The 17,588-nt window shown below is 35.8% G+C and overlaps 1 protein-coding gene across 2 annotated transcripts; it reads left to right on the top strand.

Annotated features, from left to right (window-relative positions):
- The first annotated feature begins 28 nt into the window (after nt 1-28).
- LOC140164332 (PHD finger-like domain-containing protein 5A) lies at nt 29-9,603 on the top strand. 2 transcript variants are annotated; one of them, XR_011860511.1, is made up of 4 exons: nt 29-358; nt 4,118-4,308; nt 5,688-7,257; nt 7,420-9,603. XR_011860511.1 is itself a non-coding variant. In XM_072187608.1 (3 exons), the coding sequence occupies exons 1-3, from the start codon at nt 307-309 to the stop codon at nt 5,775-5,777; spliced, it is 333 nt and encodes a 110-aa protein (XP_072043709.1). In that variant the 5' UTR covers nt 29-306; the 3' UTR covers nt 5,778-9,603. The 2 variants fall into 2 exon arrangements, 1 of the variants encoding a protein (XP_072043709.1); XM_072187608.1 differs by having other exon boundaries at nt 5,688-9,603.
- Nucleotides 9,604-17,588: the final 7,985 nt, after the last annotated feature.

Here is a 17,588-nt window from a genome sequence, read left to right as displayed (position 1 = left end):
TGTATGATACTCTACCGGAAACCCCCAATTTGATAGCCCAATTGGGGGACTTTTGATATATTTTCCCTGCGATTTTGACGGTTTCTGGTCCAATATAGAAACCAATGATTAAGAAAAATAATATTTGGCGACTTTTAACCAGTGGCCTCCTCAATTTTTGGAATTTCCTGTCTCATAGAAAAACAGTGGTTTTAAAAAGAGACAATTGGGCGACTTATCGGTGATTTTACGTTTTGATAATTCCAGAAATCCATCTGGATGGAGCCAACTTAATTTTAAACGTCGATTGTACGTGAAGCTCGAGCTATGGCCAAACATCATCCTGATCTGATTTTCTGCCGCAAACAAGCAGGTGTTGGTAAGATGAAAACTTTTTGTAGTGTCTCGAAATCTCCAGTTCCTTGGTTTAACAGTCATACTCATGAACATGATGAAAGTGGTCATATGAATGTATTGTGATTTTAAGCTTAACTAATAGTTTAAGCTTACACTGTTTAATAGTACTATTATATTAACTAGTAGGAATACCAGGTGAATTCAAATTTGCCATCAAACTGCATCATTTTAGGCAAAATAAAAAAATAAACATGTTTCACGTCCCCTCCCGCTTCCTTTGAGGTTTCCTCAAATATATTTTTATTTTTTGAAATTCAGTTATAACTTTTCAAAAAATATGTCTAGGAAGTTGGAATGCTTTCTATAGCCTTGTTAAGATACAAGAAACATTTTAGGAAGGTTTTGTGATCATTGGAGGGTGTAACTCTCAGAACAACAAATAAAAAGGGCCTCCTTCTTTTTCCAGGCATTATTGTATACGCTAAAACAGCTCTATATATGGGTATTTACACCAATTTTGCGATAAAAATAGAAAATAAAAAGCCCCCCTCCTCCTTTTTTTGAAAACCGGACGTGAAACATGTTTTATTTTTTACTTGGCCTTATATATCAAATTAAAGCCCTTGAGTAAACAAAGCCAAAACTGAAAACCTTTTTTTGCATAGCACTTTCCGTAGGCGTAGCAAAGTTACATCTTGGCAAAGATTGACTTTCATCAAAAAGATTCAGCTAGCAAAATTCCCCAAAACAGCATTTCGGGGGTGTTTCCAGAGATCCTATAATAATGAGCGCGAGATAAGACACTCTCTACAAACTGATACCATGCTATACAGCAGTTGAAGACATGCAATTCGCAAGCGTCGTCGCCGGCCAAGTCTTACTACGATCGTGTAATGAGAGTCCTACATAGAGATCTGAGGAAGAGACGGTCAGAATAGACCTAGTGACCTATAATTTATCCGAAAATCACATTTTTAGAGTATAAGTCCGCCCACCGCTGTCAATCATTCTAATGAACAAATAAAACAAGCTCTGGCAATGACGTAATCCTAATTATAAATGAGAAAATCACATTGTACATATGTACTGTCTGCTGTACTTGATGTCTTCCAACAAGTGCCGGAGTGTCGCGGTCCTGGTGTTTCTAGATCTTGGTCTCATTATGATAGCAGCTTTTTTTAATGGAACTGCTATCAAATCCGTCTAAAATTCCATGTGCGATTGTCTTATCACCATAAAAAATCATATATTTGGGTCAAGTGAAGTATAGGAAACATAAATGTAGATTTCCTTCTTCGGCCAGTTGTTTTAAATTTCTATGTAGATATGCATTGACATTATTGGCGAATTTGGCTGACTAGCAAGTGTGTTTAAACTAAGGTTTGCCTGGGATACCTACAGATAGCACTAGCACTACTTTAATTTGGGCTTTTGTTGCCTGTTGCTTTTAAATACTATCCAGGCTCGCAGTAAAGCGCTTGGTTGAACACCTCGCGCTATATGCTTTCGGATGCTCAAGGCTTAGCGCTTCGCTAAAGTTTATTTTTATTTTTTATTTGGTCCGAGCTGTGCGCCTAGCGTAGACGAGCGTGCACCAGTGTTGCACACACACATACACGCATACATCAGGCCTCCAAAAACCGCGGGAACGGCGTTCCCAGAAAGGACCTGAGGTCACAGAAAAAAAAAAATTTAAAAAAAAAAAAAAAAATTTTTTTTTTTTTTTTTTTTTTTCAAAGTTTTCTGCGACTTTTACCAACATCCGATCCGATACTGATATCGAAAATATTGGGCCGATACGATATCCGATCCAAGAATCGGTTGAGCCCTAGATGTGATTATATCAATCATACACTATGTACTATGACTTGCGACAAAAAACTGACATTGTTGGAAATTTGTGAGTTTTGACAGTATTACTTTGAAATTTTAAGTTATAGAAAACTGTTCCAAAATAAGGCTCAGATTGCACGAGAGCGCATCTATACCCTGAGCTTCCAGGGCCCTTAAGCGGGCCCTGGACCCCGGCCATTAGGACTACGCGCTTCGCGCTCGTGATGTCCGCTACGCGCACATAGGCCTATTTCAGTTATTTCACAGAAAATTTCCAGCACTTGTCATCAAGTTCCCAGACAGCAGAAAATTTTCTACATACATACATACAAGCATACAACATTAGGCAAATTATAGTAAGATGAAGGCACAAGTAACTACCGTATTGGTCCGAGTATAGTCCCACCCGTTTTTTATGTGAAAATTTTTCACAATTGGGGGATGGGATTATACTCGAATTTAAAAAAAATTTAAAAATTTTTTTTTTTAAAGTTCATTTTTTCGGTTTTGAGTGTCCCTGGACCTAGACCTAGATGCTAGGATCATTCATGGTTGACCTAAAAAAAAAAAAAAAAAAAAAAAATCAAGATATTTTGTATTTTTAATATGAAAATTGATACTTTGTTTTCATGTGATACTCTATTAATGATTTCAAAATGCATTCAATGCATTTTGAAATCATTAATAGAGTATGACATGAATACAAATTATCAATTTTCATATTAAAAATACAAAATATCTTGAAATTTGTTTTATTTTATTTTATTTTAGGTCAACCATGAATGATCCTAGCATCTAGGTCTAGGTCCAGGACACTCCAAAACCGAAAAAATAAACTTAAAAAAAAAAATTAAAAAATTTTTTTTACAATTTCTGAAATTTTTCGAAAAATGGGGGTGGGATTATACTCGAGCGTGGGACTATACTCAGACCAATACGGTATATAAATTAATTGCTTTAATTAATTATCGGTAAATAAGTAATGCCATCTGCGGTCAAATAAATAAATAAATAAATAAACAAAAGGTCATCAAAATTAATTAATTTATGTCATCCGAGGTCAAAGGTCATCAAACAGAGGTCAAAGGTCATGTCGGTTCCGGCTATGTTGCTGTTATGTATACGGGCATATAGAGCTTAATAATCATTTACGCATACGGGTATTAACTCTAGTTGTAAATAAATGAGTAGGTTCTGATATAACTTATAAGATTGAGAATATTAATTGGGGATTTAGTAATCATGAATGATTCAATTAATGGAATTAATGAAAATTAATGAATCGCTGATAGGTAACCAAAATGGTGCTATTTTGCCGGTCTCGAACCCGGTCTCGGACCGAGACCTCAAGACCAGGAGGGCCGAGACCAAGACCGAGACCAGCAGGTCCAAGACCGAGGCCGGTCTCGAGACCTACAACACTGGCGTGCACACAGAAGAAATAAACAATCACGCTGATTGGCTGATCGACGCCTTGACAACAAGCCGGTTGACCCATTGGTCTTGGCTTGGTGCGTAGTAGGCGACACTTGACACTCCTACCAGTTCACCAGCGTGCATACCGGACCACGGAAATAATAAAAATTAACTTTAAGTCTGTGAGGGCCAGATGCGGCTGTGATTGTGAGGGACGGAAATCAATAATAGATTTTAAAAACCAAACTTCTTTCTTTTTTTTCTATTGAAAGTGAAACTTTTGGCCTTAATTACACTGTCACTGTTGTAACATTATGTAATTTGAATGAACTCTATAATATCAATACAAGAGTCAAGAGACAAATGGTTCTTAGTTTACATGTTTAAATGGAACATAAACTTTATGTTACTTAGTTAGGGACAGACATGAGGGACGGACAAAATGTGACTCCATTTTGAAATTAGAGTCATTACATGTACACTTGTTAGAACAATCACCAAAAACTTGTCACTGCTTCTATATTTTCAACAGCTATCGGACGACTATGCGAGAAATGTGATGGCAAGTGTGTGATATGTGATTCCTATGTGAGACCATGTACTCTGGTGAGAATCTGTGATGAATGCAACTATGGATCATATCAAGGAAGGTGTGTCATATGTGGAGGGCCTGGAGTGTCTGATGCCTACTACTGCAAAGAGTGTACTATACAGGAAAAAGATGTGAGTAGGGTATACATGTACAGGGTAGGCCTGTTATCGACTGTCGTATGTGTCGTATTATCGTCGATATGACTCTAAATCCGACATGTCAAAATAAATTGTCCTTTTTCGACACTTTACGACACATCAAAAAGACAAAAAATGAAATTTCCATTTTGTCCGAATAAGCTTACCGTGCGATCATGTTTTTATCGGAAAGTCAAAAATTATCTCCCGAAATTGACCCAAACCCGGAAGTAGAACGAACCAGGAATTAAGCATGTTTACACCGAAAGTCAGCAATCGTAACTCATGTCGGCGTGATTTTAAGCTTATCTATCGACTTTTTTCAGAATTTTTACATCTCATTACGAGTTTAGATACGTGTCAATTCAATTGTCGTATTTTTTATCAATATCAAAATTGTGAAATTTAATTCTCGCGCAATTGACAAAATCTCGAAAATATCTTCCCATGAAAATATTGACTTTTACAGTATAACTCATGTTTCGATAACAGGCGTAACTATAGTACAGGGCTGTCAACTTTTTGGAACTTCCTTATGCATGAGATATTGTCAAACAGGAGCATGTACCGGGATGGAATTGGACAATTGTGTTTGCCGACTAAAATTGTTCATTTTTGACCCATGATTTTATTTGCCAGGGTGCTCAAGAATCTCAGAGATGCGACTTTTCAGGAAATTTCCTGATGTCAGGAAATTTCTAAGAAAATTGACCAATTTCAGGAAACGTTTGCTCCCTTCCTGTGCAAAAGGAGAGAGAAAAGTGCATTTTCAGGATTTGGTAATATGTTTTTCAGGAAATTTTGACATCAGTACGTGGCATTCCAGTTAGTGGAGGGTCTAGGGACAAATAACCAGATAATTGTTTTGATGATGCATGAAATTGTATTACCTTGACGTGAGATTACTACCTTGGTGTTAGATTTGACTACCTTGGTGTGAGAAAGTGCCCAAATGCTGGATGCGTAAAAGTTGACAGCCCTGTATAATGTGTTGTTCAAAACCTCAATGCTGAAATCAACTTTATCAACATGACAACCTCTCAATGTTTGACTGTGTACTGGTTTTTGTGTTTTCCCCTGATTTTTATGCCTCCCCCAGAGGTAATGTGTTTCCTGGTTGTCTCCCTGTCCATGTGTTTTGCTCATGGAGTGCTAAGTGAGTATATACAATGTATCTTTGAATCATTTGCCATGTGCTCAGCAAACATTGATTTCGATTATGTAATGCGTTGTACTGACGAAATGTGTTCAGGGCTACTCGACCATCCAATTTGGCAAATTTGTTTTATAAAGTCTATAATCTGTAACTTTAAAGTAGGCTACTATCACATATATCTGCAGTTCTTAATTTTTTTCTGCATTATTTTTTACAGAGAGATGGATGCCCAAAGATAGTCAACCTTGGCAGCTCCAAGACAGATCTGTTCTATGAACGCAAGAAGTATGGTTTCAAGAAGAGGTGATCGGAAGATGCATGGACCCATTTTTTTGTCATGACTCTATACATGTATATTATGCCAACTGACGACAGATTGGTATGCAGCTCAATCCTGTGTATGGGTTGATCCAGTGCCACACAAGAAAATTTGGGAGAATTGTATATAGCGGGATATTTTAGCAGTATTAATTTTTCATGATTTTTTTTCAGTTCTGATTTCTGAGTTGTTTTTTAATTCAAATTTTCAAAGTAGCTCTGTACATTACTTCCATTGACACAGGGTTAATCTTAAGTAAACCACAAAAAGTGTGAAAATGAAAATCTTGCACAAATTTCCCGCTATATATAGTGTTGCTGATATTTGTTGGAAAGGACAAACTGAGGAGTGCCATCTGTAAATTTGCAGCATCAATCTGAAACAAAGCAACTTTGTTGTCAGCTATAGTACATGTAGATGTCAAGGGAACCTGACGGCAAATTAATTTTGTGATGTCAAGTCTGCGGTGTCTGTCATCAGCTAGTCGGACCAAAATCAAAATCTTGTTCTTCTGACAGACTGGTGGCAAGAGTGGGACCAGTGTTTGTTTCCTGTAGACTGCATGCATTATTGTTTTGGGAGCAATTTTACCACATTTTTTTTATTTCAGATAAAACAACATTAAAAAAAATTATGACAAACAGAAAATCCACTATTTTGCCCCCCCAAAAAAAAAATTCCTGTCACCACCCCAGGTCACCACCACCACAGTGAATGCCACCTGCCACTGCCTTGATAGGGTGCTCTGGTCTAAAAATAACCCTGTGAGGAAGTGAAATTTGATGTTCCTCTACAAATAACTTGCTCTAGCTTTGTTTTATCACAACCTAACAGAGTTGCACATTGTATATTCTCAACAATTAACTTCGATAACAGTATAATGAAGTTTATCATAATGTCTAATTTGAAAAATGCTCCCACATCACATTTTATAGTATGATCCATAGAATTTAATGGGGAGAACTGAGACTAATATAGTAACAACATAATGAAACAAGAACCTGCCTATTACCATATTGCATTCTCTCTAACAAATGGTGTATTTCTAGAGTTTTCAACGAAATCAACACATTGTGTCACATCCAAGCTGCTATTGGCACATTTAATGTAGATTTGTACACATTGCATATACTTCATTATTTCAAGATTTAATTTACTAAATTTCAGTATGAGCCATAAAGACATTCCAGGTCACTTTTGAAGCACTTTATTGTCGTAAACTTTATAGTAAGACTAAGAGTCTGCCTGAAGAATTTAATATGGGCACTCTCACTTTGTAGACTGTATCTTAAATTTGTATATAATTTTACCATTCTGTTAAGATAGGGAACAACCCATAGGTTATTGCAGCTGAAATCCATGCACCCCTATGACCATAATCTCCCACATATGGAGTGTAGATTTCAATATGGAGTCACCCATTCAGGTAACCCCATTCAAATTCATATTTCTTGTGTTGAAGACTACGGTCATGTCCAGGGACAGGCGATTTGCGCGGAAAAAAATAGCAAATTGCGCGGAACTGATTTTTTAGTGCAAATCATGTATCCCTGCCCATAGGGAAAAAAATAGCAAATTGCGCGGAAAAAAAGTTCCGCGCAAATCGCCTGTCCCTGGATGTCTTCCATAGGGCATGTAGGGTGTGTGGATTACAACTGGAATGGCCTAATACTGATAATGAAATAAAATTGGATCAATTAAGCCCATATTTATTGGTCGAGCTATGAGTTTTAATTTAATGAACAAGACAGAGGCGAGTCCAATATTTAAAAACTCATAGGGATAAATATTGGGTGAAAAGCATCCAATTTTATCATTATTATGTTTTTGATCCAATATTTTTACACATTTAGATTCATCAAAACATAATAATGATAGAAATTATATGTGACCGTACATGACAAATGAGCCATAAATTCCTCCCCTGGTCAATTTTGTTTTATTTCGTGTTTAAAAAATATATATCATAAGCTTAAAAATGGTATATAATTTGACTTCAAACGATATCAAGAAGCGGGGTTATGGTTTGTTGAACTTTGCTCCTTCAACAAATTGATACCTTCTTTCGTTTCTACATTGCTAGTAATAGATATCAAACAGTCATAATTGGCGGTCATTGAACAGGATTTAGCCAAAGCAAACAAAGACCAGAGCTGTTAAGAATTCTATAGACATCTAAGGTAGAAGCTTATTATCCTCTTCAACAATAGGATTATTGATTGGTTTAAAAGGTGTTTGACTATCTAAATGAGATACTTGTCGAAGCAACTTGAGGTACCGATGAATACGACCTTTGTGCACATTTTACACTTTGTTCACATTTTACACTTTGTGCACATTTTTTGCAGTCAAGTTAGCTCAATCGATAAGGCGTTCGACTATGGTGCGAGAGGTTGTGGGTTCGAACTCTGGCGGTGCCTAGTTTGCTCTCGTGGAAAAATTGAGTTAGCTTGAAAGCTTATTGTCTCGTTGTAACCCGTACGAACTACGAAACTCGGGGAGCTGATCCTGGTTGCGATGGTTATTTGTGGAATGTCTAGGGTGTACGCTGTGAAGCAGCAAAGTCCCTGAATTGTTGTTTAATGGTTTATGGAATGATGTGGGGCCGTAGTGGTCAGCGACAACCTGTAAAGTGTGCTGAGGCTTGTGGATCAACGTCAAGGCGTTGTGCCTGTGCGTAGCGCACTATAAATCACTGTGCTTTTTTTTTTTTTTTTTAACTTGAATACAATTTAGGACATTTACAGTTCATTCGTGCTGTACGGTCACATATGAACAAAACTGTTTAAATGTTGATTGTATTTCTTCTATGCCCTTAAAAACATGTTATTTTGACCTACTTCCTGTATTGTTACAGATAGGGAGTAGGGTTCAGCTATAACTTCATCTGATTCCAGTGACACCTCTGTATATGTGACACGATCAAGGGAAATGAGTCGGATGTCGCTAATATTGATTTTTTGAGATATTGGCAAAGAAAGTGTTAAAATTCTTTTGTTTTATATTGTTTTCAGCGATTGATAAATTGACATAACTTTGCAAAGAAAAGTCATATCAACATGGGGTTTTCAGTTTCTGAAAGCTCTAATTGTCCTCTTTAGAAACTTATGTAATCCTCATTTTTGACCAGGGTCGACATGCGACTCATTCCCCTTGATCATGTCACATATTATTACCAGGGTAGGATTGGGCAAATGTTCTCTGAGGGACATGGAAACTAGCACTACATGTATGGCCTTGTTATATTGAATTTTCAAGTAGAATGCTAATACCTATTACATTACATTCAAAGGTCCAGGGAAAAAACTGAGGTGTCACTGGAGCTGGATTAGATAATTTGTATTTATAAACTAAAGTTAATTTTTTATTACTTCCGTGGTCCAAGCTGTGCGCCAAGTGTAGATGAGCGCACACACAGAAGAAATAAACAATCACTCTGATTGGCTGATCAACGCACTAGACAACAAGCCGGTTGACCCATTTGTGCGTGGCGCGTTGTAAGCGACCTTGTCACTTTACACGATCGCAATTCACCAGCGCGTACCAGGACCACGGAAGTAATAAAAAATTAACTTTAGTTACATTAAAATAGGACGTCATCAATTATTTGGTTTGTTCCCTTTTGGACATGTGAAAAGTCAGTGTTAGCTAAATTTCACTCTTGGTTCCCAGACTTGGTTACATGACCAATGTATGTTTTTAAACAAGATTATCTGTGTAATTTGTAGAAAGTTTTAGTGATTTTTTGTGAATGTGGTAGAAGTAGCAATTGTAAAAGCATCGCAGGATTTATAATAAAACAAAGGAAGAAAGATGGTTGTGTATGGCATCATGATCATGTTAAAGTAATCAATTTGTTTATTAATTCCCCCACCCACCCCACCCAATTAAAAGGAAAGAGACCAACATCAACTGCAACATTATGTACTCTCTTTCATCAATTAACCCAGGAATGAAACTGCTATTCAACTAGTGTGCATCACTCCACATGAGCTCTGACAAATCACCATAATTACGCTGTTTTTACTTTGGATTACCTATTGAATTTTATATCAACATCTTCATCTTGATGTCTGAATTTACTGATCAACTTTATTTTATAAACTTGATCACTGTTTTGGAGAAAATATATGACATTTGATTTCATATTTTGTATTATAATTCAACTTGGACTACAACTCTACATCACTGGTATTGATTTTCTTCCAAGAACATCCTGCCTATATAACAATGAACTTAACGAGCATAACAAAGGGAGCTGTCAATCATCTATGGCAGTCTTTCCATGGTACTTTCAATGGATTTACAAATGTGGACATATTTGATCACTCTATGTGGAAAATTGAACCAAAAACTATGTCAACAACAATAGCTGTCAACCCAGATATATTTGATCAACTATCTTATGAACTATGTGCTAGATATGGTACAGCAGAAGACAAGGGCAGGTACGGCTGCATCTTCAGATGTGTTATGCCTGGAGATACACTACAACATGTAACCATCACTTGCTATGCATCTACCAACACTATCTCAGTCCAAGGATCACTCCATCAAACTTGGATAGATACCATCTTAACAGAAATTGGTAACAAATTAGCAGAAGAGAATGTTGCAGCCTTCCCCTTCACACCTGGTCCTTCTACTTCTACGCCAACACATAACCACGCTATCACATCATCGGACAAAAGTGAAAATCTGCCAACATTTGAACTCAATCACGAACTAATGACAGACTCTTCTGTTCAAACTAGAGTTACATCTTGTGATGCACAAACTCAAACTGACTCCGCTCCAGATGAAACACCTCAACTCAGAAGGAAAATTCAAAGCCTGCAAGACAAGGTAAAGGATTTCACCTCACAGCTACAAGAATTTAGAGACTTGCGACAAAACTTTACCCAGATTTCGTCAGCATTTCGCGAACTCAGTGAGCGTAACAGTGTACTAGAGGCTGAAATTTTCAGTCTAAAGGAGACCCATGTGCAGAACTTTGAACTTCCCAAAACAGCAAGTCGCCTATCCCAGCCAACAGAAAGTGCACCAGCAGTAACAACATCAAATTCCTACAGCGCTTTATTTGATCAGGTAGCAGAAACTGCTGTTCCTTCAGCCCCCAGCATCGATTTGATGACCCCAGACAAACATGTCCCCGCTAACTCAGCAAAGTCAAGGCCTACTACTAAACCAACTCCAAGACCAACAAGACAACCTACAAAAAGTACTAGTGAGAAACCACCGCCGAAAGAATGCCCACAGATCCTAATTTTTAGTAACTCTATATGCAAGCGGATTAATGAAGATAGATTCTACAAAGGAAGGTCCACAAAAGTATTTGCAAAGAGTGGAGCAACCATAGTTGAGATTCAGAGACTTGTCGAGGATTGTGAGTATGTAAACCCAAAACGTGTCATCCTACAAGCATGGACTAATAATGTAAAGCGCGAATCAACCGAGGCTTGTGAAGCCAAAGCGAGACGCCTTGTCAATGCAGCTCTTCAGAAATTTCCTAACGCGCACATCATTGTATCAAGTATTCTTCCCCGACTGATCCCCTTGCAAGAAGTAATGTCTTAAACGGAGTTATATATGAACTGAACACCATCTTTGAAATTGTCGTGCTAGTGCTCGTGTATCATTTGCAGACCATGCCTCATCATTTGTTACAGAAGAAGGACATATTAGAGAAGACCTATATTGGGACAAGGTTCACCTGAACAACCATGGCATCAGCAGACTTGTAAGGAACTTTAGAAATGTAATAGACTCTCAGTCAACCCCTTTTATATGGAATCAACATCAGCAAGGAACATAGGTCTTTCTTCTCGTATATGTAATGAACATGGTGAAAAACAATGTGAAATTAAAAGGACTATTTCAAGCAATCAAACTGATCATTCATATTGTATAGGTTCTACATGTAATGATAACACATCTTCTTCATCTATGACTATTGTAAATAATTCTAATAATAACATCAATAGCCAAAATGTAAATTCTATTTATTCACCTCATCATCATGTCTCAAGTGTTACCTATTGTGCTCATAAAGTCACTCCCTCTCATCACAATCATCCATTCATTCATTTTCATTCAAGTGTTTTTGATGTTATTGACCAAGCTAATAGTGATGATACAAGTAGATTATGTTTTGAAAAAGCAGATGTTTATCCTGAAAGTACTTCTGTAAATTACAATTGTTCCCACAATATTCCTAGTAATAACAATGTTCATGTAAATAATATAACAAATGATATAAATATTGTAAATAATATGAGTGATGACACTAAACATGTTAATGCTATTCTAAAGAAATCTGTACATATAACTAGTGCTATTACATGTAGTAGTAATAATGATGTTTCAATCGGTACTTCTGCTATGGAAAATGAAAATTCTCATGATGTTTATGCCAATGGTGCAGACAATGGAAATCTTGATGATGAAAAAATTACTAGTGTCACAACATGTGACAACAATGAGTGTACAAACAAGTGTTGTAAGGTAAAAGATAAAAATAGTACCGGTAAAAAAAGAACTGAAATTTTAAAAACTGTAAAGAATGTCAAAATTTGCAAGAAAACTGAAAATTATTTTTGTGGTGAGTGTATAAGAAAAATCTTAAAAAATGATCTTTATGTAACTTGTAATAATTGTACTCTTGATTTTCACCTTAGATGTGTTGATGATAATGATGTTAAGCTAAATAAATAATTGGTATTGTAAGAATTGTTTTCACAAATTTGCTAATGATGAACTTCCTCTTAATGAGGGCTTTATTGATTTAAAGTGTAAGATTAGGAAGGGCCTTAAAATAGCTCATTTAAATATCCAGGGTTTAATCCACAAAGTTGATGAGGTTAATTTCCTTTTGAATGACAATGCTATTGATGCATTATGTATTAATGAGACTTGGTTAGATAAGGATGTTGATGACTCAGAAGTAGAAATAGATGGTTATAATACTTATAGACTTGATAGACAAAATGGTAAAATACGGGTGGAGTTTTATGTTATGTTAAAAACAGTATTTTGTCAAAACAAAATGAGGATTTATATGATAATGATATTGAAGGTATTTTTATTGAACTTAATTTAACCAACACAAAGCCTATTTTAGTTGGCAGTATTTATCGCCCACCAGACTGTACTGTTGATTTTCTTGATAATCTTGATGATATATTTAAGAAATGTAACAATTTATATGATGATGTATATATTTTAGGAGACTTTAATTTAGATCAGGTTAAAATTGGTAATTTAAGAAAAGTGACAAGGTTGGCAAACAATTCTAATATGAAACAAATTATAACAGATTATACAAGAATAACTGAAACTAGTAAAACAAAAATTGATTTAATATTTGTATCAAAACCAGAACTTGTTATCTCATCTGGTGTTCATAGTTTAGGTCTTAGTGATCATTCATTAATATATGCTGTAAGAAAATGTAATAAGTTGAAAAAAAAAAAAAAAATTGTAAGATCAAGATGTTTCAAAAACTTTAATGAAGTAGATTATATTGATACAATCAAAAATATTGATTGGGGTAGAATTCGTAATATAAATGATGTCAATGAAGCACTTAATGAATGGCAGTCTTCATTCAATGCTGCCTGTGACAAGCATGCACCATTTAAGGAAAAGAAAGTTAAAGGTTGTTTACCTGAATGGGTGAATAGTGAATTTTTGAGACTAAGTAAAGATAGGGACTACTATTTTTCAAAAGCACATAAGACAAATAATGCTGAAGATTGGAGTAAAGCAAAGTCTCTTAGAAATAAAGTAAACAATATGAAATATTCACTGAAAAAGAGTTATTGTAACGAGGCTATAAGTAACAACATAAATAATAGTAAAAATCTTTGGAAAACAATTAAGAAAATTATACCAAACAAAACATCAAGTATACCTACAGCAGTTGTTAAAAAGAATGGTAATTACTCAGGCAACAAAAAGGATATGGCAAATGAGTTCAATGAGTTTTTCACTTCAATAGGTAATGAACTTGGGAGTAAATTTAATAATAACAATGATAATTATGTATGCACTTGTAATACTGTATGTTCTCATCAAAATCATAGTGTAAACAAATTTAGTTTTAGAGCAATATCTAATGAATTTGTTCTCAAACAAATAAGTAAAATGCAAAATTGTAAATCGTCAGGATTAGATCCATTCAATGTAAGGTTATTAAAGTTGGCTGCGCCTTTCATCTCAAAATGCCTTGTTCATATTTGCAACCTGTCTTTGAATGGGTCTAATTTTCCTAATGCATGGAAGAAGGCTAAAGTAACTCCAATATTTAAATCAGGTGATAAAACTAATATTAGTAACTATAGACCTATCTCTGTATTACCAATTGTATCAAAGATCATTGAAAGAGCTGTCCATGATCAATTATATGAATATATGAGTAATGTAGGACTGTTATCAAATGCACAATCAGGATTTCGTCCGAATCATTCCACAACAACAACCCTTCTAGATGTGCAAGATTACATTTTAAAGAATATGGATACAGGTTATGCTACAGGCGTTTTATTTATAGACTTAAAGAAAGCATTTGATACTGTAAATCATGATATTCTGATTAGGAAACTTAAACAATATGGGGTATATGGGGATGAATTATTATGGTTTAAATCATACTTAAACAACAGAGAACAAACTGTTAATGTTAACTCAACTCTCTCTGACTTTAGGCCAATTGATATTGGTATTCCTCAGGGCTCAATTTTAGGTCCTTTACTGTTTATCATTTTTGTTAACTGTTTACCTAATGCTGTGTCTGAATGTAAAACTGTAATGTATGCTGATGATACCTCTTTAATGTGTAAAGCTAAAATGAATCTGATCTTAAAATTCAAATGGAGTCATGTCTAAGTAGGGTAGCTGAATGGTTCAAAGTAAACAAACTCACTTTAAATGTTGAAAAGACTAAGTTTATGATCTTTGGTACAAACAAAATGCTTGAAAAGTTCAACAATGTACATTTATTATATAACAACAATGATATTGAAAGAGTAGATGAGTTTAAATATCTAGGTGTAAAATTTGATAGCAAGATGTCTTGGTCAGCTCACGTTGATAATGTTAGTAAAACTATTTCCAAAAGAACTGGCATAATAAAACGTATAAAATATTTCCTTCCATACAAAACCACTGTAATGTTATCCAATGCTCTTGTTATTCCCCACTTTGATTATGGCAGCATGGTCTGGTCAAATTTTAGTGTAGAGTACCATAATAGGCTTCAGGTACTTCATAATAATTTAGCTAGAATAATTCTCTCAGCAGATATAAGGACACCAACTAATGATTTAATGAATACTTTGCAGTGGGTTAAACTTGATCAAAGATGGCATAATACTCTATTAATGACTGTTTTCAAATGTTTAAAGAATGAATATCCATCATACTTATCTTCTCAATTTGATTTTGTTCATGATAACCATAATCATATAACTAGAAATCATACTTCTAATACATTGATTGTTCCAAAATTTAAATCAAATTCAGGTCAACGTATTTCTTTTCACGTCAGGGCAGCCTATGCATGGAATTCTTTGCCACCGACAGTAAGAGCGCCAGATGGAAAAATATGACTTTAGGCCAATTTCAGTCAAAAATTAAAGAAATTTAGGCCTGTCTTTATCTACATTTTGTTCATTTGCTTGCTTATTTTTTGTATAAATATGATTATTGTATTATTCTGTATTTTGAATCATGGTATTTATAATTTTCTTGTATTTGATGATACCATTATACTTATTTGTAATACTAGTATATTATGTATGCTATTTTTTTAAATATTGTGTATCGTAATATATTTTGTTGCTATAACATGTATACAATGAGGGCCTGCTTGAAAAGCAGTGCTTGTCACTGAAGCAGTATTACCCTCAATAAAGAAAGAATAAATAATAATAATAATAATAATAATAAAGTATGTGCACATTGTACTTCCATCGCTGAGTGATTGGTTTCTAGCCAATAATGTAGAGCACTTTTGGTTGCGTTGCGTAAAGTACGCTACCTCATTGGTCAAATTCAGCTTTAAAGCTCTTTAATCTGTCTTGGAAGACTTGTGAATCCTGGATTTGAAGAAAGGGGGACGAGTCTGGGCTGAATACCTTTATAGTCATTTAACATCTATGCACAATCTCTGCCAGTGATATAGCTGTGAGGGGGATGACTGCCCCCTGACAAATTTAGGGAGGGGTTAGCTAACTTGGAAGTTGAGACCGATAGACTGAGTGTTAAAATGCATGATTTTGTGAAATTTGTAGTTTGGTTTGAGTTCTGGGGTTCATAACATAAAGCACTATAAAGTGGACTGCAAACTGACAACAGCAAAGTTTGTCAATTTGCAGTTTGTTTACATTGTAGCCTAGACCTGGAATTAAAAAGGAAAAAAATTGTCACAATCCTATTGTATAATACAATATTGGATAACGTTCTCATTTTTAAAAAACAAAGTTGCTAAGAAATGGCTCTAAATCTGCAAGATGGGACAGCCGGTGACCAATTGCCCATGCCCTGTCATTCATACAATTAGGGGATATCATTTTCTTCAGCAGGAGGGTCCCAAATATACGGAGGGGGGGGGTTCATAAATTTTGGAAAGAAAAATAGGGGGGTCATAACATTTTTGATGAACAAAATGTAGTGAGTCACAAGATGACCACAGATAGTTTTTATTTTATTCAACAAGACTGATTTCAATACAATTTTAGCCTGTTTAGGGGGTAAGGTGTATCAGTGGTGGGGGGGGTCATAAAATATTTGTTGCTGAAATAGAGGGGTCACAATTTTATTGACACCGACTTTTGGAAAATTTGGGACCCCCCTTCCGAAGAAAATGATAGCCCCCTTATACATTCATTCCACTTGGATATTTGCAATGGGATGTTAAAATCAACATTCACTTCAATATTCATTACATTCCCCACAGGGGGGTCTTGAAGCACGAAAAAATGTGCACTTTGGGGGCTAAAATGGCCAAATATGAGGTTAATTTGGTCATAAACCCACTTACAGCCGTCAACAGGGGGTGATTGCAGGGCTGTCAACTCTCACGCATTGGCCGTGAGTCTCACGCATTGGGTCACTTTCTCACGGTCTCATGCCAAGGTAGTATAATCTCACGCCAAGGTAGTAAAGCTCACGCAAAAAGCTGGAAAATGAGTAAAATCTCACGCATTGTCATGAATAATTTGTTGTCCTACCCCCACCCCCCCCCCTCCCCGCTTTTCACACTCTCAAGCGCTGTGGCTCAAATAATCATGGTACAAAATGAACATTGGAGTCGGCAAATCCCGGTACGTCTCTGTATCACGCCAAGCAATTCCAAAAAGTTGACAGCCCTGGATGATTGTATGGACCACCCCCCCTGGCAAAATATTGGGGGATCGACGCCTATGGTGGAAACAGGGATATGCAGCAGATTCGGGGTTGGCAGGAAAAAGTACATTTTTCATAATAAGTAAAAATTGTCCAAAAATTGATAATAATTTCAGGTTCGTTTTTCGTTAAGTTCGGAGTCCCAGCTGCACATCCCCACCCAACCGAAAGTTAAAGACCCCCGCCCCCCTGGAAAATTGTGACCAAAGTACGATATCATAGGCCTACCAAAAATTAAAATCCTGAAATTGACCCCAAATCATAAATTCATAAATTCATCCATTCATTTATTCAGGGGCTGTGCAATAATTAGTATGATCCCCCCCCCAGCCCCTTCGACAAGTAAAATTTCCAACATGCCAAAAAGGTGCCACCCCCCATATCCAGTCTCGC

This window comes from Amphiura filiformis, chromosome 11 (genome assembly GCF_039555335.1).
Source record: "Amphiura filiformis chromosome 11, Afil_fr2py, whole genome shotgun sequence".
Classification (NCBI taxonomy): Eukaryota; Metazoa; Echinodermata; class Ophiuroidea; order Amphilepidida; family Amphiuridae; genus Amphiura; species Amphiura filiformis.
The sequence above is the reverse complement of the archived record's forward strand: the minus strand, read 5'-3'. Positions and strand labels throughout refer to the sequence as shown.

What these genes read in the sequence shown, in the direction of transcription:
- LOC140164332 (XM_072187608.1), top strand. Translation starts at nt 307, where the DNA reads ATGGCCAAACATCATCCTGATCTGATTTTCTGCCGCAAACAAGCAGGT. An exon ending in CCGCAAACAAGCAGGTGTTG is followed by an intron (nt 359 to 4,117) that starts GTAAGATGAAAA and finishes TATTTTCAACAG; the next exon opens with CTATCGGACGACTATGCGAG. An exon ending in GTACTATACAGGAAAAAGAT is followed by an intron (nt 4,309 to 5,687) that starts GTGAGTAGGGTA and finishes TATTTTTTACAG; the next exon opens with AGAGATGGATGCCCAAAGAT.